This window comes from Mandrillus leucophaeus, unplaced genomic scaffold (genome assembly GCF_000951045.1).
Source record: "Mandrillus leucophaeus isolate KB7577 unplaced genomic scaffold, Mleu.le_1.0 Scaffold456, whole genome shotgun sequence".
NCBI classification, from domain to species: Eukaryota; Metazoa; Chordata; class Mammalia; order Primates; family Cercopithecidae; genus Mandrillus; species Mandrillus leucophaeus.
Window position 1 is genome coordinate 579,633 of NW_012104876.1, and position 23,753 is coordinate 603,385.

The window sequence follows — 23,753 nt, forward strand, 5'->3', positions numbered from 1 at the left end:
GCACCACTGCACTTCAGCCTGGGCAACAGAGCGAGACTCCGTCTCAAAAAAATAAAAATAAATAAATAAAATTTTAAAAAATAGATGTTGGCGTAGATGTGGCGAAAAGGGAACACTTACACACTGCTGGTGGGAATGTAAATTAGTACAGCCTCTTTGGAAAACACTACAGAGTTTTCTCAAACTTAAAAGTAGATCTACCATTCCATCCAGCAATCTCACTACTGAGTATTTAGCCAAAGGAAAAGAACTCATTAAATCCTTGTATTGTCTTTTTTTTTTTTTTTTTTTTTTGCATTGAAAAGGTAGCATTTATTGGGCCTTAAAGTGGAAAAAAATTTCAACATACAAGTACAGGAGGAAAAGACAGTCTATGATGATCTATGTTTTGGCCACCCAACAACCGAACCATTCTCCCTTCTTCTGTACCGGCACCCATATTCTCCTTGGGAAATGACCATTCCCAGATCCCTGAGCCCCTTTCAGCACACACCTCACCTTATCACCAATCACACCCCCTCGGGTTAGGGATTGTGAATGAGACTGGAAGAGGGACAGGAATCAGGAATATATTTATCTATTTATTTTTTGAAACGGAGTCTCACTCTGTCACCCAGGCTGGAGTACAGTGGGACATGTATTGCCTTTTGATCGCTAATCAGTCCCTCCTTCGTTTAAAATCTTACCATCTCCCCTCCCAGAGTTACCACTTCAGTTTCCATCTCCTCTGCCTGTCACTTCCAGAAAACAGAAAGCATGTTTCACTTGGCAGCAGGGGGCACAGTGGCTCCAGCCTGGCCACGTACTGGCTGTGTGATGGGCAAGGGAGTAAACTTGTCTGGACTTCAGCTTCTTCTCTATCCAATAGAGATAGTCATTTCTCCCAGGATACTAGACCCAATGATTTACTGATTTACTTCAGCTCTAAGAACTATGATTCACAGAACACTTCATATTTCACATGATAATAATAAAAAATACTTTGTTTTTTGTTCTGTTTTGTTTTGTTTGAGATGGAATCTCACTCTGTCCCCCAGGCTGGAGTACAGTGGCATGAACTTGGTGCACTGCAACCTCTGCCTACCGAGTTCAAGCGATTCTCCTGCCTCAGCCTCCTGAGTAGCTGGGACTACAAGTGCACACCACCATGCCGAGCTAATTTTGTATTTTTAGTAGAGATGGGGTTTCGCCATGTTGCCCAGGTTGGTCTTGAACTCCTGGCCTCAAGTGATCCACCGCCTTGGCCTCCCAAAGTGCTGGGATTACAGGCGTGAGCCAACGTGCCCAGCCAGCCACTGCACCTGCCCCAAATAACACTTTGTTATGGATCATGTTTAAACTCTTACAACACAGGAATAGAAAATCTTTTCATACTGAAGTAGATTTCCATGGTGCCAGGAGAATAAACAAGTGGGAAATTTAGCAAGAAAAAAGACATTATAACTAAACAAGCATAATTTGGAAAAGGGGAGAATTTTTCTCACAATATTTTTTTCTTTTCTTTTTCTTTTGTCTGCTTGGTTTTTTGTTGTTGTTGTTGTTGTTTGTTTGTTTTCATATGGAGTCTTGCTCTGTCTCCCAAGCTGGAATGCAGATGTGATTTTGGTTCACTGCAGCCTCCGCCTCCCAGGCTCAAGCGATTTTCGTGCCTCAGCCTCCCAAGTAGCTGGGATTACAGGCTTGCACCACCAGGCTCAGCTAATTTGCTTCTGTATTTTTAGTAGAAACAAGGTTTCACCATGTTGGCCAGGCTGGTCTTGGACTCCTGACGTCAAGTGATCTGCCTGCCTCAGCCTCCCAAAGTGCTAGGATTTTGAGCCATCACACCTGGCCAAATTTCTCAAATATATTAACTTATTTAAGTTTGAAGCTGATAGTTTAGGCAACTGTTTATCAATAGTAAACTCTTTCCAAGGTAAAAAGAGAGGTTTTTGTTCTCCATTATATGGGCTGACTGGTAAATTTTCTATTTGATCATGATCTCTGGTGAAATTTAATTAATTAAAATAAAAACAAATAAATGCAGTTTACCACTATTTGTTAAATATGCTGTGCCTACAAGGATTTTAAAAAAATGGTCACTACTTTTCTTTCATGAAAACTGAAGCTTTCAATTCAGGCTTTACACAATCACTTCAGATTTCTAAGACCAGAGTAAGGTTTGAACATTTTGTCTTTAAAAACACTTTAGCATCTCTTTATCATTCACATTTGCCTGGGTGAAATAATGGCTTGAATAGTTCTTATGAGCATTCACAAAATGCCATACTCTTTCCATTCTCAGAGCATGGGAAAGAAGTTCTGCCCTGGCAAACAAAGGTCAGAGTGAGCATGAGAATTTCCAGTTGATGTGCTTTCTGAATAAAAGAACCAGGGAATTCTTTTCCTATAAGGTAAAACCAGGCACATCACTTTTTTTTTTTTAATGTACAAGATAAAAACTGTGACAGTAAGAAACACAGATCTGCTCATTCCTTTCACAGCCAGAAGAGAAAGCAAGCCAAGCTCTCCAAAAGCAACATCTTGCATAATTTCTATTGCCCTGACCATGTTCTTGGCAACCTGTGATCTGTGGAAATTCTTCTAAAGGGCAAAATCAATTATTCAGTGACTGACATACGAATAACGAATCCATATGCTGACATTATGTTGCTTTACTTAGTGAGGGGTTTAAAATAAACATCTTACTTGTTATTGGACTGCAGGGGTCTTAAGTAAGTAACAAGAAGAGACTGAAGTTCTTTAGCATATTCTTTTTCAGTGTCCAGGATGTTCTGTAACACCTATGAAAAAAAAAAGTCAATATATTATAATCATCAAAATAGTCTAAGGCAAAATGTAGCTTTGATCTTTTAACCAAGTTACTAGGAAGAGAAAAGGTCCTATTTACTCAGGCTACCATTGCAAGCAAAGAACACAAAATCTATGCGCTTTCTTTCAATCTAGCAAACTACTTTAATTATTGCATGACAACTGGTTATATTGCACAATTCATATGAATAAAATTTTTCAGTTACCCATAACTGAATGGGCCTTGCCATTTACACAGTACTGCTTGGTTATTTATTTCTTGTCGAGACAGGATCTCTCTATGTTGCCCAGGGTGGTCTCAAACTCCTGGTCTGGAAGAATCCTCATGCCTCAGCCTTCCAAAGTGCTGGGATTACAGGTGTGAGCCCACATCAAACCCCACAGTACTGTTTAAAATGTTTTCGTGTGCTGTAAATCATTTTATCCTCAGGAAGTTCTCAGTTAGTTAACAAAGAATCATTACTCCTCTTTTATGGAGGAGAAAATTGAGGCCAGCTACCTTAGACACAGAGACTTAATGTCAGTATAATTTAAGGATCACTGTGATATCAAACATCACATGAGATTTTTGTTTAAGTTATGTTTGTGATAAGACCTTTAGGGAATAAAATCTGAGGATACAGTGAATTTTTAAGCAGAGTTAAAACTAGTCTTTTATTAAAGGCAGAAGGTGCTACCATGAACAATTCAAAGAACAAAGTAGGCTGAAGTGTGAGAAATTTAACAAGAGAAATAAAAATTATCATTATTATTAATCATGTAATTAAAATCCTATAGACAAAACAACCAATATGGGGGTTCGCAATTTCTCTTCCCCCACCAGTTCTAGGGTCATGTCACAACCCATTTCCAAGCCTCTTCTGGTGGCAGATTAAACCTTCATTTAATACCTAATGTAAATGACGGGTTGATGGGTGCGGTGCAGTGGGCCAGCATGGCACATGTATACCTATGTAATGAGCCTGCACGTTGTACACATGTACCCTAGAACTTAAAGCATAATAATCTTAAAAACCTTCATTTAAGCTCTTAGAGACAACCCAGTTAACATTCTGGTATAATTTTCTTTCATATATTCTAATTCATTCAACAAAATCAACTGAGTGCCTACTCTGCCAACTGCTGTGCTGCCCACAGGGAGTTTATACTGTATTTGCAGAGATATTAAACAGAGAGTTACAATACGGAGTGAAGTGTCCTTAACTAGGAGAAGTGTATTAGCCTACCAATATGCCAGCCATATACTCACAAGACAATGCATGATGATCTGCTTTTGAAAGGTGGAATGGTCAAAACAAGTGGAGATCCCGGTAACCGTGGGTTTTCTGGGAAACAACTGGAGTGCAGGGTGGTAGTTCTGACTCTGCTGCTGACTGAGAGGTTGCTTCAGTTTAAAACTTTGCTTACATCATCTCAGATTATGATATTGCACCTACCTTGGGGACCATTATGAAGATGTAGTGACACACTGTACAGATAGGTGTTGGGTAAGTGGGAAACAGACCTACCAATTTAAAGGGTTAAAAAAGGGTTTCTCAATAGCAACATTATTAACATTTCAAACCAGATAATTCTTTGTTGTGACGGAATGCCCATATCATTGCCATGACATTGCCAAATGTCACCTGAAAGGCAATATTGCCCCCAGTTGAGAATCACTGGCTTAGAAGAACACAGGATGGCTTCAAAAGCTTGGGGTTAAATTGCAGCCCCTATACCGAGCCACTCATGTCTACTTTCGGTTCCTCTATTCCTCAGAAACTACCGTCTAAAAGTGTAAATGCAGGGTTCTGGAGGTATTGATGTTCTCAGAAATTAACCCAGTAATGGAATAGAAATATTCCCCTCCATAGAAAGTCCAAGCGCGAGAATGGAAATTAGAAACTACTTTGAGATGAATGAAAATGAAAACACAACATACAAAACCTCACAGGGTGCAGTTAAACAGTGCCTAAAGGAAACTATATATTTATAAATGCCTATTTTAAAAAAGAAAAAAAGACTTTCGTTTTTCAGTCTGACATGTAAGGAGCTTAGAAGTCATTACTCCATCGTAACAGGAAGTAAATAGCTAAACAAACTGAAATAAACCATCGTTTTCTCTTAAATCTGTCAGAAAAGTGAGGTCACAGGGAAAACTGCTACTCTAAAAATTGGGGAAACAGACAGGCAGATAAAGAGAATCACAAATCACCAGAGCAGAGGTTCACAAGCAGAAGCCTCCACAGGAACCAGCACTAGGATAGAAAAACCTACACTGTAATTGACAAACTTCTGGGGGCTCCGGATGCACAAGTCTGAGAGTTAGGAACTCCAGGGGGGCAATATTAAGACAGCACACCCACAGTTTTGTGAGTTTAAGCTCCAGGTTCTCTCAGTGAAGATTAGAGGAAAATACCCTCATGCTTCAGGCAGAGGGAGGGAAAAAGTTGCCTTTTTGAATATGCCAGAGCACTCTCTTCTTCTTAACGAGGTCTGCCCTCAGGAGAAACTATTTTACCAGAGCATAACCTACTTTTTGTTTGTTCGTTTGCTTTGTTTCTTTCTGTTTTTGTTTTTTGAGACGCAGTTTCACTTTTATTGCCCAGGCTGGAGTGCAATGGCGGGATCTCGGGTCACTGCAACCTCCGCCTCCTGGGTTCAAGCCATTCTCCTGCCTCAGCCTCCCTAGGCATGCGCCACCACGCCCAGCTAATTTTGTATTTTTAGTAGAGACAGGGTTTCACCATGTTAGTCAGGCTGGTTTCGAACCTCTGACCTCAGGTGATTCGCCTGCCTCGGCCTCCCAAAGTGCTGGGATTACAGAGATGAGCCACTGCGCCCGGCCCAAGCATAACCTATTGAAGTTTTATCAAATACTAACTGTTATGGGAGAAGGTCAATAAGCAACTCCAGCCAGCTCTAGCCTTCCACATGGGGGAAGGAAGATAACCCAACTCCAGTCCTTTCTAGTCATCCTGTGCCACCTAAGGGGGAGAACTAGGAAGCACTGGTGAAGTTCATGGTCCAGGGACACAAGCTCATTAAAAACCGAGACCTAATCATGGAAATATAGAATGCTTCCCCTCCTTCTACACCTTACCACTACATTACTAAAGGATTATTTGCCACAGTTCCTTTACCCAGTACATCATGTCAGGCTTCTAACAACAATTTACAAGGCATATTAAAAGGCAAAAAATAAAGTATGAAGAGACAAAGCAAGCACCAGAACTCAAGTCAGATAACACAGGAATGTTAGAATTATCAGACCAGTGTTTTTAAGTAACTGTGATTAATATACTAAGGACTCTAACAGAAAAAGTAGACAACATGCAGGAATACATGGACATTATAAGCAGAGAGACAGACATTCTAAGAAAGAATCAAAAAGCAATGCTAGAGATTAAAAACACTGTAACAGAAATGAAGAATGTCTGCCCATGATAGGCTCAATAGTGGTCTGGGCATGGCTGAGGAAAGAATCTTTGAGCTTGAGAATATGTCAATAGAAACTGCTACAACCAAAAAGCAAAGAGAAAAAAGATTGGGGGGAAAAATACAGAAGAGAATACGAAAGAACTGTGGAACAACTACAAAAGGTGCAACATTCACGTAATGTGGAAATATCAGGAGAGGAAAGAGAAAATAATAGAACAAATAATTGAAACAATAATGGTTGAGAATTTACTCAAAATTAGTTAGACACCAAATCACAAATCCAGGAAGCTCAGAGACCAAGTAGGATAAATGCAAAACAAAATTCTAAGCGTATGATATTCAAACTCCAGAAAATCAAAAATAAAGAAAAAATTCTTGAAAGAAGCCACGGGAAACAAAGTTTATCTATACGTGAGTTCAAATGAAAGTTACATCTGACCTCTCCTCAGAAACAATGCAAGCAAGAGGCGAGTGGAGTGAAATATTTAAAGTGTTGAGAGAAAAACCCACTAACCTTGAGTTCTGTATCTTGTGAAATTATCCTTCAAAGCGAAAGACAAATCAAGACTTTCAGACAAACAAAAACTAAGGGGAAGTGTCACCATTAGACCTGCCTTGCAAGAAATGTTAAAAGAAGTTCTTCACAGAGAAGAAAAACAATATAGGTCAGAAATTTGGATCTACATAAAGAAGGAAAGAATATTAGAGAAGGGATAAGCAAAGATAAAATAAAAACTTTTTTTCTTATTTTTAATTGACCTAATAGATAACAGTTTATTCAAAATAATAATAGCAGCAATGTATTTGATTATGTGTGTGTATATACTAATGTGTATTTATGTGTAAGTAAAATGAATGACAGCAATCATACAAGGGATGGGAGGTAATCATTAGGAATACTATGTTATTATAAGGTACTTGCACTACCTGTGAATATAGTGTATATCTTTGTATAGTATCATATGAAAGCGAACTGGGACTAGCTATAAAGGCATAGAGCAACCACTAAAAATGTTTATTTAAAGAAATATAATTGATATGTGAAAAAACAGAAATGGACTCATATAAAATGCTCAATTAAAACAAAAAGCAAAAAAATGTGGAAGACAAAAAGCGAACAACGAAAAGGGCAACAAATAGAAAACAGTAACAACTATGGTAGGCATTAATCCACCTATATCAATAATCACTTTAAATGTCAGTGGTCTAAATGTACCAATGAAAAGACAGACATTTTCAGAGTGAATCAAAAAATAAGACCCAACCATATGCTGTTAATAAGAAATTCAATTTAAATATAAAGACATTTATAAATTAAAAATAAAGGGATGAAAAAGGAGGTATCATGTTCATACTAATCAAAAGAAAGCTGGAGTGGCTATGTTAATTTTAGACAGAGCAAACATTAGAGCACGAAAAATTATCAGGAATAGAAAGAGCCATTACATAATAATAAAGAAGTCAGTTCTCCAACAAGACATAACAGTCCTTAATATGCATGTGCCTAAAAACAGAATCAAAATACACGGGGCACAATTTTTATAATCAAATGAAAACTCTTCCATCAAAGTTGTGGTGGAAATGTTCTCCCTTCAATCAATAATAAAAAAAAAAAAGGAACACTCTAGCTCCTTGTCAGTGCAAATGACAATAAATTTGCTTACTTAACCTACTCTCATTCAAAGACCAGGTGAATAAAGTATATTGATAAATCTGAAAGTATATTGATATATCTAACTTCCCAAAGAATAACAATAACAATTATGAAAAACTGTTAAATAATTTATACAAATTTCTTTATGCATAGCGTTTTAGAACTTTTAGTATGATAAGTATATTTTGAAACTAAGCAGGGCCAATATGATACTGTGTTTTTCAAACATATGCGACAATGGCATCATGTATTTTTTAGGCATTTTATACACATTGGTACTTGCTAATTGCTATTCCAAGAAATGAGCAAAAGAAATGAACAAAAGAAACATTTTCTTTGGCTGAGTTATATTTTCATATTATGCCTTTCAATGAGTACTGACATTAGAAGCAGCTATATGAAAGGCCATTATAGTTGTAAACTATTGTTGTAAACTATAGTTAAAGACATTGTCCAGTATGTTGATTGGCATTCTTGGAGTAAATTCCTCCTGTGATTTAATACTCGGTAAAAAAAAAAAAAAAAAAAAAAAAAAAAATGTGAGGCAAAAACTGCTAGAACTTCAAGTAGAAATAGATAAATCTATTATAGTTGAGACTTCACTACCCCTCTATCAGAAATGGAGAGATCCAGCAAGCAGAAAATCAGTAAGCACATACTAGAACTCAATAGTACCATCAAGCAACTGGGTATAGTTGGCATCTATCGACTACTTCATCCAACAACAGCAGATTACATATTTTTCTCAAGCCTACATGAAACATTCCTCAAGATAGACCACATTATGATCCATAAAACCCACCTTAGCAAATTTAAAAGAATAGAAATCATGCAATCTATGATCTCAGACGACAATGTAATCACACTAGAAATCAATAACAGGAAAATATTTGGAGATTAAACAACACATCTCAAAATAACACATTTCTTTTCTAAAAATATATTTCAAAAGAAATTTTAAAATATTTTGTACTAAATGGAAATGAAAGTATAACTTATTAAAATTTGTGGAATGCAGTGAAAGCAGTGCTTGTGGGGAAATTTATAGCACTGAATGTATATATTAGAAAAGAAGAAAGATCTAAAATAAACAACCTAAACTTTCACCTTAGGAAACAACAAAAAGAAGAGCAAACTAAACCTAAAGCACACAGAAGAAAAGAAATAATAAAAATTAGGGCAGAAATCAATGAGATTGAAAACAGAAAATCAGTAGAGGAAATCAATAAAACCAAAAGCTGGCTCTTTGAAAAGATCAATAAAATTGGTGAACTTCATTGAAAAAAAGAGAGAAGATACAAACTGTTAATATCAGAAATGAAATGGCAGGATATCACTAGAGATCCCATGGAAATTAAAATAATGTTAAAGGAATATTATGAATAACTCTGCCTACAAATTTGATAACCTAGATTAAATGGAGTTTTTTAAAGGTACAGTATGCCAACACTCACAAGAGAAGAAACAGATAATCTGAATAGGCCTACATCTAGTAAAGAAAATGAATTGGCAATTAACATCCTTCCAAAACAGAAAGCATTAAGCCCAGATAGGTTCACTGGTAAATTCTACTAAACATTTAAGGAAGAAATTATATCAATTCTTTACAATCTCTTCCAGAACATAGAAGCACAGAGAATACATACTTCCTAACTCATTTTATGAAGCCAGAATTACCCCAATACCCAAACCAAAGACATTACAAGAAAACTGCAAACCAGTATCTCTAATGCATATAGTTAAAAAAATCATCAATAAAATATTAGCAAATAAAATCCAGCAATTGATAAAAGGAATGCTACAACACAGCCAAGTGTGGTTTAACAAAGTATGCAAGACTAGTTCAACATTCCAAAAAATCACTAATGTAATCTATCACATCAACAGTCTAGAGAAGGAAAATCACATGATCATATCAACAGATGTAGAAAAGGCATTTGACAATATACAACATCCATTCATGATTCTTTTTTAGTTCTCAGAAAACTAGGAATAGTTTCTCAACTTGATAAAGAACAGCTATGAAAAAAATAAGAGAAAAAAGAAAATGAAAAACCAACCAACAAACAAAAAAATCCCCGACATCTAACATCATACTTAATGGTAAGAAGCCAGATGCTTTCCTACTAAGATTAGGAACAAAACAAGAATGTTCCCCTCACACCATTCTTTTTCAACATCATATTGAATGTCCTAGCTAACACAATAAGACAAGAAAAAAATAAAAGGTATACACATTGGGAAGAAAGCAATAAAACTGTCTTTATTTGCAGATAACATGATTGTATATGTAGAAAATCTGAATAAATCAAAAAAATTTCTGGAGCTAATGAGTGATTATAACATGGTGGCAAGATGCAAAGTCAATACACAAATGTCAATCATTTTCCTTTATATCAGCAATAAACAATTAAAATCTGAAACAAAAAAACATAGTATCATTTAGATTAGCACCCCTAAAAATGAAATACTTAGGTATAAATCTAAGAAAATATGTACAAGATCTATATAAAGAAAACTACAAAACTCTGGTAAAAGAAATCAAAGAACTAAATAAATGGGGAGATACCCTATATTAATGGGTAGAAAGACTCAGTATTATCAAGATGTCAGTTATTTCCAACTTGATCTATAGATTCAACATAATTCCAATCACAATCTCAGTAAGTTATTTTGTGAATATTGACAGATTCAAATTCCAAAAATAAAAATAAAATCAGTATGTTAATATCTGCACTCCCATGTTCATTCCAGCATTATTCATGATAGCCAAAACATGAAATCAGCAGATGCATGGACAGAGAAAATGTGGTATAAAAACACAACGGAGGCTGAGCATGGTGGCTCATGCCTATAACCCCAGCACTTTGGGAGGCTGGGGAGAACAGATTGCTTGAGCTCAAGAGTTTAAGACCAGCCTCAGCAACATGGTGAGGCCCTGTCTCTATAAAAAACTAAAAAATTAGCCAGGTGTGGTGGTGCACACCTGTAGCCCCAGCTACTTGGGAGGCTGAGGTGGAAGGATCACTTGAGTCCAGGGGCAGAGGTTGTAGTGAGCCAGGATCACACCACTGCACTCCAGTCTGAGTGACAGAGCAAGACCCTCAAACAAAACAAAACTCAATGGAATACTATTATACAAATAATATTTGTTTTGTCTCAAAACAAAACAAAACACAGTGGAATACTATTCAATCATTAAAAAGATGAAAATCCTGCCATTTGCAACAACATGGATCAACCTAGAAGACATTATGTTAAGTGAAATAAGTCAGTCACAGTAAGAAAAATACCACATGATCTCATCATATATGTAATCTTAAAAAGTTGATCTCATAGAACTAGAGAATAGAATGGTGGTTACAAGGGGCTGCAGCAGTTGGGGGACCCAGTTGGGATGATGTTGATCAAAGGATATGAAATATCCGTTAGAAGGAATAAGTTCAAGAGAGCTCTCGTGCAACATTGTGACTATAGTAAATAACAATATATTGTACTCTTAAAAAATGCCTAGAGAGGGAATGTTAATTGTTCTTACCACAAAAATGATAACTATGTGAGGTAATATGTGTGTTAATTAGCTAGCTTTAGTCATTCCACAATGACTAAACATGACAGAACATCATGTTGTACACAATTAATACATATAATTTTATCTGTCAATTATAAAAAAGACCATTCAATGGGGAGAGAACATTTTTTTTCAACAAATGGTGCTGAGAAAACTAGATATTCACATGCAAAAGAAAAAATTTACACCCGTACCTCATACCATATACAAAAATTAACTCAAAATGGATTTCAGAGTTAAATCTACAAAAGTCTTAAAGTAAACAGAGGAAGAAATCTTCATGACTTTCAATTTGGCAATGGATTCTTGGGTGACACTAAAAGCATAACAAAACAAAAATAAGTAAATTGAAATTCATCAAAATTAAAAATTTTTGTGTGTGAAATGACATTATCAAGAAAGTGAAAAGACAACTCATAGAATGGAAGCAATATTTGCAAATCATATATCTGATAAGAGTCTAGTATCCACAATATATATAGAACTATTACAACTCAACAATAAAAATAATCAATTAAAGTTGGCAAAGAATTTGAATAGAAATTTCTCCAAAGAAGATATACAAATGGCCAATAAACATACCCAATGTCATTAACTATTAGGAAAATGCTAATCAAAACCACAATGAGATACTACTTGATACTCAATAGGGTGGTTATATTACAAAGAAAAAAACAGATAATAACAAGTGTTGGTGAGGATATAGAGAAACTTAAACTCTTACAATTGTTGGTAAGAATGTAAAATGGTACTGCTACTGTGATAAACAGTTTGGCCGTTCCTCAGAAAGTCAGACACAAAGTTACCACGTGACCCAGTAATTCTACTCCTAAAGAAGTGAAAACATATGTCCACACAATAATTTGTACATGAATGTTCACAGCAGCATTTTTAATAATAACCAAAAAGTGCCGGGCGCGGTGGCTCAAGCCTGTAATCCCAGCACTTTGGTAGGCAGAGGCGGGTGGATCACGAGGTCAGGAGATCGAGACCATCCTGGCTAACACGGTGAAACCCTGTCTCTACTAAAAATACAAAAAATTAGCCGGGCGTGGTGGCAGCGGGTGCCTGTAGTCCCAGCTACTCGGGAGGCTGAGGCAGGAGAATGGCGTGAACCCAGGAGGCGGAGCTTGCAGTGAGCCGAGATGGTGCCACTGCACTCCAGCCTGGGTGACAGAGTGAGCCTCCGTCTCAAAAAAAAAAAAAAAAAAAAAAAGTCCATCAACTGACAAATGGATAAATAAAAGCCGGTCTAACCATACAATAGAACATTACTTAGCTATAAAATGAAAGAAGTACTGATACATTCTACAACATGGATGAACCTTGAAAATACTATGCTAAGTGAAAGAAATCAAACACAAAATATCACATATTATAGAATTCCATGTATGTAAAACTTCCAGAATAGGCAAAATCCATACAGACAGAAAGTAGATTAGTGGTTGCCAAGGGCTGAAGGGAATGGGAAATGGGAAGTGACTGATAATTGATAGGTTTTTTGCTGGGGTGATAACAATGTTATGAAATTAGATGAAACAGTGGCGATCATTGTACAACTCTGTGAATACACTAATAACAGTGAATTATACACTTTAAAATGGTGAATTTTATGCTATGTGAATTATACCTCAATAAAGCTATTATTTAAAAACAAAGCACAAATTTCTCACCTGTCAATAAAAACTCTTCTGTTTTTTCTCTGACTCCAAGTCCTTATCCAGGGTCATGGCCCTCAATACTCAAGCTTGTTCATCATGATAGCTCTTTGTCCATGTGGGTTGTTGTTCACTGCAGTTCCTCAAGTAATCACTTATACTCAGCACTGATATTCATTTTTTTAATTCATAGAAATAGAGATAAATGCACTAGAATTCAACAGTACTATATTTTATTAAGTAAAAAGGAGGAGGTAAGGCTCATATGCACATTTATTTAAAATATTTATTTGGGCCAGGCAGAGTGGCTCACGCCTGTAATTACAGCACTTTTGGAGGCTGAGGCAGGCAGATCACTTGAGGCCAGAAGTTTGAGAACAGCCTGGCCAACATGGTGAAACCCCCATCTCTACTGAAAATATAAAAATTAGCTGGGCATGGTGGCACATGCCTGTAATCCCAGCTACTTAGAAGGCTGAGGCAGAAAGATTGCTTTAACCTGGGAGGTGGAGGTTGCAGTGAGCCCAAATCAAATCGTGCCACTGCACTTCAGCTGGGTGAAAGAGGGAGGGTCTGTCTCAAAAAATATAAAAATAAAAATAAAATATTTACTTGGTTATCTACAGTATTGGTGTTGGGAATCAAAAAGGATGGGGCCCTCTTATATTTGGGAGGGAATTAAGTCTTCTAATCTTTTTGTTCACTCTTTTCTTTTCTTTTCTTTTCTTTTCAGACAGAGTCTCACTCTGTTGCCCAAGCTGGAGTGCAGTGGCACAATCTCGGCTCAGTGCAACCTCTGCCTCCTGGGTTCCAGTGATTGTTCTGCCTCAGCCTCCTGAGTAGCTGGGACTACAGGCACATGCCACCATGCCCAGCTAATTTTTGTATTTTTAGTAGAGACGGTGTTTCACCATATTGGCCATGCTGGTCTCGAACTCCTGACCTCGTGATCCACCCACCTTGGCCTCCCAAAGTGCTGGAATTACAGGTGTGAGCCACCATGCCTGGCCTGTTCACACTTTTCTAAAAAGACCATGTCTGGTAACAAGCCATCTCACATCCTCACCCTTCCTAAAATTTTTTTAATTTTTTAAATTATTCATTTATTTTTTGTTGTGTGTGTGTTTGATTGTTTTTGACACAGAGTCTTGCTGTGTCACCCAAGCAGGAGTGCAGTGGCACTATCTTGGCTCACTGCAGTGTTGGTCTCCCAGACTCAAATGATCCTCCTGCCTCAGCCTCCCACGTAGCTTGGCCTACAAGCACAAGCCACCATGCCCAGCTAATTTTTAATTTTTTGTTGAGACGGAGTCTCACTATGTTGCCCAGGCTGGTCTTGAATTCCTGGGCTCAAACTGTCCTCCTGCCTCTGCCTCCCAAAGTTCTGGGATTACAGGCATGAGTAACCATGCCCAGCTGTCACCCTCCCTTAAAGCACTGTTGTATATAACTGTCATAGTCCCTGAATTATAATATCTGTTGAAATAAAGGAAAACAACAGCAAACAGTCATAGCTTGAAGGGAATTTTTTAAATTAGTAAAATCATAGATATTATTTTCATCATAAAATGTGATTTTTAAAACAAACACTACTTTAATTCCATTGTTTATATAATTCACTCTCCTTCTCCGCCATTGAAATAGCCTTAATATTTCAATTCCCTTTAAAATGCTATCATATGGGGCTCTTGTACATGAAATTGCTAAGATTCTTCAGGAAGATGCCAAGTGTCCTGCTCCAGTGGGTTTATTTGCTAGGTGAGGCAACAAACTTTCTAGCAGACCCATCTCTGCTGGAACCACTGGCATAGGACAGTTACTTCCCATGGGAGGGAGGCACACAGACACTTCCTGCTGCCTTGGAGTGAGTTCTGGAGAGCTAAATGGAAATATACATTAAACTCCTATGACTGCAAGTTTTGAGAGTGGCAGAATGGACTTTACAAAATTAAAATGACAAAAGTGGTTAATAAGTCTTTTTATCAAATTATGCCCCCCTCCCCCCCAAAAAAAATGCATGTGAGTAGTAATATACTAAACAGAACTTCTCTTGCTGTGGTTGGATGAGCAGGAATGCTCATCAGGGTGGATGTTTGGGATTCCTTCCCAAAGTCACTCGGAACTTTATTGCTTTCTTCAATCTCAAAATATCAACTGATGAACTTCTGAGACTGGTTCTTTATTTTTCAGGCCACAGGGCGTCTAATGTAAAAGGATAAGAAGGGAAGCAGACAGAGAAGGCTATGTGCTCCCAAACAGAAGGCCTCAGTGGTGAGTCAGAAGGCAAGGAGTTTGGCAGGCCAAGCAACTTCAGAGCAGTACAATTTGATCTGATGAAATTCATTCAAACTCACTAAAATAGACTCTGTCCAGACACTGCCTTTGCCTCCCTGACTCTGTCTTCCCAAGGACAACTGGGCATCCTTTTGCTCAACCAACCTTTGCCTGAATTCAGAATAAAATAGATAGTGAGAAACCATAGGAAAAAAAAAAGGTGGAGGCCTTTGCTACCGCCATCCTGGGCTATTGATTTTCCAGTAAAACACACTTCCTACATTTCCTGGAGAGGCTTTAGAGTGAGTTCATTTGTATAACTACGTTTTCCAAAGGGAAGGAGTCATAAAAGTATAAAGAAATTATTTTAAGAAACTAAAATGCATAAACAATGGCTGAAAATAGAGATATCTCCAATGATAAAGGAGTCTATAATGGTCTCAGGAAACCTTAAATCAAAGCAAAATTATTACATTATAGGAATTCTGAGATAATTACGATGCCTATGAAAATGAGCTAATGTTGGTGAAGTTCTCTGAGAACAAAAAGAGCAATATATTATAATATTTATGTCATATTTGATTTATATGCCAGTAGAACCGCCTGCAGTGATTGATTCCGCACGCCCAGGTCCTTGGCTTTCACAAAACAAGCAGCACTAGTCCCCATTATCCACAGACAGATTCACGAACTCCCTAGGATCCTGTCACTTCCTCCACCTCCAGCCCTCGAATGGAAGAGTAAGATGGGAAGAGGGTAAGAAAGAAGTAAGAGCGGATATGGAAAAGAGAATCAATGGATATATGTGTAAGGTAGTTTAGGCTAGTAGAATTGAAAAGGTGAGTGAGCACTAGAAAGGTAGAAAAATCCAGGGTGGGAGTGAGAGGGTAGATAGATGAGTGAGAGAGAAAATGAGGGTGAGCAGAAAACGGGAAGCTACAGCAAAGGTTACCCAAAGCTTCCTAGGATTTTTGTAATGTAACATGCCACAGCCTTCCTCCCACCTTTTCTACCGCAGGCAAGTTCTATAAAACATGCCCTTAAGGCATCTACCATATGTTACATAAAGTAGAAGAAAGCAAGAACAAAATAAATTACATTGGTCCTTAGTGATTATATTTTCCTACCTGGATGTGGGGAAATACCATCTTTCACTCTGCACACAGATGCTCATCCCCAGAGTTGAATATTAAGATTACTGTGAGTCTGGCCTATTTGTGACAGCACAAAGGACAGCTTTATTAAGTGTGCTGCAATAGTTGCAGTGAATAAAGAATTTCATCTTACAAGGGACATTTGGATGGGAGAAGAAGAGAGTGCAGTCCACTCTCTGACCTGCAGGGACTAATTACAGACAGGCACACTCTTGCCAGGGAGAATCTGCTCATATAGCTCTCCCTGTCTGAATAAACTTTCAGCTCTTCTCTGCTTGTCTAACTTCCGACCTTCCTCCAAGATTTGCCTTGAATCCTACATCCTCCATTCAACCTTTTCCTTGATTGGTTCTCATATTTTAGGTGAAGTGAGCATCAGAGCCACCTGTGCATTAAGGGGAAGTGGTTAAGGAAGGAGTGGGAGGAGTTGTTAAAAATGCTATTTCCTGGAATCAACAGCCAGAGAATTTGATGTAGCAAGTCAGGTGTGTGGCCCAGATGTCTGTAGTTTCTTTCTTTCTTTCTTCTTTCTTTTTCTTTTCTTTTCTTTTCTTTTCTTTTTCTTTCTTTCTTTCTTTTTCTTTTTCTTTCTCTCTTTCTTTCTCTCTTTCTTTCTCTTTCTCTCCTGTCTTTCTTTCCTTCCTTCTTTCTTTTTCAAGACAGAGTCTCACTTTGTCACCCAGGCTGGAGTGCAATGGTGCAATCTCGGCTCATTGCAACCTCTGCCTCCCAGGTTCAAGCAATTCTCCTGCCTCAGTCTCCCAAGTAGCTGGGATTACAGGCCCGGGCCGGCACGCCCAGCTAATTTTTGTATTTTTTTGTAGAGACGGGGTATCGCCATGTTGGCCAGGCTGGTCTCGAACTCCTGACCTCAAGTGATCCACCCGCCTTGGCCTCCCAAGGTGCTGGGATTACAAGCGTGAGCCACCACACCTGTATGTCTGTAGTTTTAACAAGTTCCCCAGGTGCCTCCGAGACAAAGGATCCCAACTGCATTTTGAAAAACCCATCTTACAACACTTTACAACCTTACATCATTCTCTACCATGTGGCTTACACTATCATGTTTGTCCTGCCCTCCCAATGAGACCATGGGTGCCAAGACCTAAGTGCTGCATACAAATAAAGCCTCACAACCAAGCTGCATCAATTCCTTTCTCTGATTTTTACTTTTTAAATCTTCCTGGTATACAACATTAAGTTACAATGAGCAAAGAAAGACAATGGGCAGAAGAAGATTATTAGAAAAAATAATTAATAGTGAGAGAAGTTTAACATATGGCAGCAATAATTGAGGACAATTAAGGAACCAAGGTCGGGGCAGTAAAAGCTTTATCTGGACTGCCATGACTCTCAAGGATGCTAAGTTCCTATTCAAAACAACAGGCCAGGAGTGGCCAAGTCTCAGTTACCCACATTAAACATGCCTAGTGGCAGGTGTGGGTCTGAGCTGGGTGCCACAGCCACCTTGGTCACAATGGACAACTACTTAACATTTCAAAATTGACATGACACCAGAATTGCATCAAGGCCTAAATGGGGCTGAAATCAGCAGATAATCCCTTAGAAACTTGAAAAGGGGGAGAATATGTCTACAGATTTACAAATTCCCAGAGGTCTCTATCCTGCCCAAGTTCACAGGATGTGATGATTAATTGTATGTGTCGACCCAAGTTGTAATCCTGTAAACTTGGGCAGGATAGACAGGGTGCCCAGATATTTCGCTAAACTTTATTTCTGCGTATGTCTGTAAGGGTTTTCCAGATGAGATTAGCATTTAAATTGGTAGATGGAGTAAAGCAGATTGCCTCCCTATTGTGAGTGGGCTTCATCCAATCTGCTAAGGACCTGAATAGAACAAAAAGGTAGAAGAAGGGAGAATTTGCTTTCTCTGTCTGCCTATTTGAGCTAGAAAATTGATCTTCTCCTGACCTCAGAGTGAAATTAACACTGTCAGCTCTCTGGTTCCCAGGCCTTTGGACTTATACGGAATTACACCACCCGCTTTCCTAGGTCTCCAGCTTTGAGACAGTAGAGTATGGAATTTCTCAGCCTCCATACTCACATGTGCCAATTCCTTATTCATTCTCTCTCTCTCTCTCTCTCTCTCTCTCTCTCCCCTCTATTGGTTCTGCTTCTCTGGGAAACCTAATACACAGGACCAAACTAAAGGGAGCCTTGGGCTGGCAAAGACTCACTAAATGGAAGAGCATAAGAACAGGTCTAGTTGGGTGCAGTGGCTCACACCTGCAATCCCAGCACTTTGGGAAGCCAAGGTGGGAGGACCACCTGAGGTCAGGAGTTCGAGACCAGCCTGGCCAACATGGTGAAACCCTGTCTCTACTAAAAATACAAAAATTAGCCGAGAATTGTGGTGCATGCCTGTAATCCCAGCTACTCGGGAAGCTGAGGCAGGAGAATCGCTTGAACCTGGGAGGCAGAGGTTACAGTGAGCCAAGATCATGCCACTGCACTCCAGCCTGGGCAACAGAGTGAGACTCCATCTCAAAAAAAAAAAAAAAAGAATAGGCCTGGTCAGAGACAAGTATTATTGGGGTGTGGGGATAGAAAAATCTGTATGGGCCAGGCGCAGTGGTTCACGCCTGTAATCCCAGCACTTTCGGAGGCCAAGGCGGGCGAATCATGAGGTCAGGAGTTCGAGACCAGCCTGGCCAATATAGTGAAACCCCGTTTCTACTAAAAACTACAAAAATTAGCTGGGCGTGGTGGCGCTTGCCTGTAGTCCCAGCTACTCAGGAGACTGAGGCAGAAGAATCGCTCGAACCCGGGAGGCAGAGGTTGCAGTGAGCCGAGATCGTGCCACTGCACTCCATCCAGGGCAACAGAGTGAGACTCCGTGTCAAAAAAAAAAAAAAAAAGAAAGAAAGAAAATAAAAAAGAAAAATATTTATGAAAAAGAAAATACGTAATTTCCTGTTTTATTTGAAAAATTATATACACACATATATTACAGGCTATATATACATATATATGCATATATATGGATACACATACACCTACCTCAAAGAAAATTTGGCATGAGATTCACTAACATGTTAATAGTGATTATTTCTAAGTGGTGGGATTACATGTGGTACTTACTTTCTTTTTTATATTATTTCTGTATCGTCTGATATTTTAAAAACAGCTGTTTATACAACTAGTTATATAAGAGAAAAATGTTATTTCTTTTTTTAATGAAGTAAAAATCAGTCATTAGTATTCTTATAGATCTAGCAACAGAAAATATCTACAATTAATGACTCTTGGAGGGAAGAAGAGTTAATATACCATCAGTTGAGGGCACTTTTCATGTGAGTGAAATTGATTTTACAAGTCTACAAATCCTGTGGATGGAATAATTTTTTTTCATTCAACACAGATTAGGAGGACAATCAGAACACTCAAAACATATTTTGAATTAATTGACACTAAAAATTTGCCTAAATATTCAAGGCCAAAGAAATGTGGATTTAAAAAACCCAACCAACCAAAATCTCTTCACATCCATATCTAGTTACAATATATCCAGCTGGTCAACAATTAAGCAATATTCACATCAAAGTTCTACAGGTTCTTCACAGGCTATCATGGTTCCCCCAAGACATTTGTTTTCTTTATTAGGTCTGAGGTTTGGGATAATATCTACCAAAAAAAATTGTTAAACATATATATCCTTTGACCTAAGCACCTAACTTTCACCATACAGATCTTCATATACTTTGACAAGTGATATATATATAAGCTATTCAATGCAGAATTGTCTATAACAGCAAGGAACTAGAAACAACATGTCTTCCAACAGGAGGTGGGATATATAAATTGCAGCATGTCCAGAGTTCGACCATTATATATATAGGATTGATATAAATTCCATGAGAATCACAGAGTTTACTCTGCCTTGGATAATCCCAACCACATTTTAAGTTGGTGGAATCAGCAGAGGCAGAGAGAGATCCAAAGCAGAGTGATGATATGCTCCAGACCCACAGGTAGAAGCAGCTATGGTAATATTTTCATCCATTATTCCACTACAACCTTTCTTTAAAAATTAAATAATTAGGAGTTATCTAAAAGCTAAAAGAAGTGATCAGGAAGTAGGGGAGAAGGGAATCTACCTCTGCTGGGTAATATATTTTAGCCTTGGAAACGTAAGATAAAAGATATTAACAAAATAGTCCCCTGTGATTATTTATTGTCCATGTTAGCTAGTGAGTTCCTTCTTGATTTTTCATATTCTCTATTGCTCATGTCATCATTATGGAGCAAATTCACTGAAGAGTGAAATTCAACTTTTTGAAACAAAATGATATTCACATACCTGTATAGAGATGTTTAAAAACTCTATCCATGCACAAAGGGAGATGAGTATGCAAGACAAATGCACATAGAACACTGGGTAAAAAAGTGAAACTGTATTTCAGCTGAGGTGGTGAGGCGGGGCCAGGGGAATGACAAGGCTACCAGACAGGGAAACTTAGAGGTTAATCATGACTTGACCTTTTAATTAGTGACTGGACCAAGTCTGGAAAGGAGACGTGAAGAGAAAGCAGAGAGTAGATGAAGGAGAATGATGCGACTTCTTTTTCAAATAGGGATTTATTTTGAGTATTGCACATACCCTATTTATAGCTAACATATTTTGACATATCTGTGTTTAAGCCAGAGCCATGTCATTCCTCCCACTGTGCCAAAGGGCAGTTTTCCTTTTGGGCTCTCTTTAAAGGATGATAATATTCCAGAGGATATAATAATGAAGTCATTGATTCTGAAGTAAAATCACAAAATGCAACCACTTAAAATTTATTGCATTACAGGAACTTGGAAATTCACCTTCTAAATATCTGGTAAGGGTATATTTAACTGCTGAATTTCACCATAATTCTTACATATTAGCCAATTTCTATTTCATGCTGTTTAATAGGGCTTGCTCTGAATCCATGCTACCTTTGAATTTTTCAGCACGGTAGATATAAGACTTCTAGATATCTGTAAGAAGCATATAAGTAGAAGAGCTCCACTGTAATGCGAATGGCATTGGACTCATGCATGCAACTTTATTCAGTCTTTCCTTTGTGTCACTTCAACACATCAATGGTTTGACAAGTGAAAAAGTTCCATATAGAGTCAAGAAAATTTTTATTCATCATCTGAACACTTACCACAGTATAATAATTCTTGGTAAGTGGAGCAGTTTCAAATCCTTTGATGGCCTTGGGGGAGAGAGGTCTCTCTGTGAAAAAGACATTTAAATTATGTTAATATCACAGAAGGCTATTATGAACATTTTATAACATAGGTCAACCAACATGCTATAAAGATTCCCAGTGGAAGGATCAATGGAAATGTACATACTTAAACAAGTGAAACTACAACTGTGCTAAACTATAGACAGTCAAAGTTAGACCTTCTTGTCTAGACCCCTCAATTTCCAAAGGAGGAATAAGCCAAGGAGTTAAGACCTAACTAAGAAATAGCAGGGGCAGGGCAAGAACTTTACTCCCCGTTGGGGTTTGTCTGCCCTCTCCATTCAACTTATTCAAAACAGATACGCAAAACCAATACTAGCCAAATGCATACAGATGGTTGCCAACTTATGATGGTTCAACTTATGATTTTGCAACTTAACAATGGTGCAACAGTGATACACATTCAGTAGAAATCATAATTTGTTTTGACATTTTCCTGCCTTGGCAAACTACTGTGTACATGACCTAATAAATACTTTATTATAAAATAGGCTTTGTGTTAGATAATTTTGCCCAACTGCAGGCTACTGTAAGTTTTCTGAGCACATTTAAGGTAGGCTAGGCTAAGCCATGATGTTCAGTAGGTTAGGTGTATTAAATGTATTCATGATTTATGATACTTTCAACTTACAATGGGTTTATCAGTATGTAACCCCATCGTAAGTCAAGAAGCATCTGTACTTATAACGTGCAATTTACTATACAAGTATAATAAAATATAAATAATGGCAAGCATGCTTTTCTTGGGTGTGTCTACTATGCCAACAACAAAATAATCAGAAGGTTTAACTCGATGAAAACTAGCAGGACATTATTCTCTTTTAAGTATAATTTTAATATTATTCCATTGCGTTGTAAAATGCTGCCCTTCTTTTACCTAAATTAATCTTACTTATTAAACTCATGACTAAAGGAAATCCTAGGACATTCTTTAAAAAAAAACACACAATAAAAATATGAGACATTCATAACAAATTTTTAGCAGTGTCACAACATAGCATCTTTCCTACCTGCATTTTCTCCTCTGCTTCACTTTGTTTTATATTTTAATTTTAACTTGCTATACTGTATGCTGTTTTAAACCCTTTCTAAAGTATGGTGCAGTATAAATAATCAAATAATAACATATCATCAGATCTTCATTTTTCTTTTTTAAATAATATTTTCAAATTATAAATCAATTGCAATCCCACCCTCAACAATTTAAAATATAGAACAGAAAACAAAACCCAGCAATTAGCCCATTACCTAGAGCTAACCATCATCATTTAGACTGTTTTTGAAATGTGTCTTCCCTTTCTTTTTTATATGTTTGTGAACACACACATGCACACACTCTTGGATGTTTCTAACCTTACCTGCAGTTTTATAATTCTTCTATTACAATATTATTTTATAAATATTTTCCCATTTAACCTTGATTTTTAATTATTATTGTATTGGGATGTCCCTAATATTTATTTCATACTTAATAGCATTTAAGACACATTATTTGATCTTTACAACAACTCTGACAGGCAGACTATCTTCTCATTTTACAGAAGAGGCCACTAAGATTCAAGGAAGTGAAGTCCGTTGTCTCACGTCATGCAGCTAGGAAATGGCAGAGCCAAGACTGAAGCCCAGGTATGTCTTGACAAGAGCTTGTGTTCCTAACCAATATGATACCCAGAGATAAAGCTACTGAAGGGCTTGGTCAATGGCATGGACCGGGGTTCCTGCTGGAGTTCAGAGAGGCTATGAGTTTGATCTGGGATGGTTAGAGAAGACCTTGCTGGGAAGGAGGTACTCGATCTGGCCCTGAAGGGCAGATGGAATTCAAACAGGCAGGGAAGGCAGTACAGAGTTTTCTTTTCGGGGAAGATTTCAGAAACACAGATGTATAAATGGCAACGCTCAAGGCAGAACTGTTCTTGTGACAGTGAGTTATCCAGTGGGACCAGGTTAGGCAGAGTGAAAATA

General features: G+C 37.8%; 1 protein-coding gene across 1 annotated transcript in view; it reads right to left on the bottom strand.

Annotated features, from left to right (window-relative positions):
* ARHGEF6 (Rac/Cdc42 guanine nucleotide exchange factor (GEF) 6) overlaps positions 1 to 23,753 on the bottom strand; it is a 120,190-nt gene that overhangs the window by 48,993 nt on the left and 47,444 nt on the right. Inside the window, exons 6-7 of the mRNA XM_011994418.1 lie at positions 21,705 to 21,775; positions 2,689 to 2,783 (exon numbers count right to left, since the gene is read on the bottom strand). Of these exons, the coding sequence (XP_011849808.1) occupies positions 2,689 to 2,783; positions 21,705 to 21,775 (166 nt within the window). The remainder of the gene's footprint in view (positions 1 to 2,688; positions 2,784 to 21,704; positions 21,776 to 23,753) is intronic.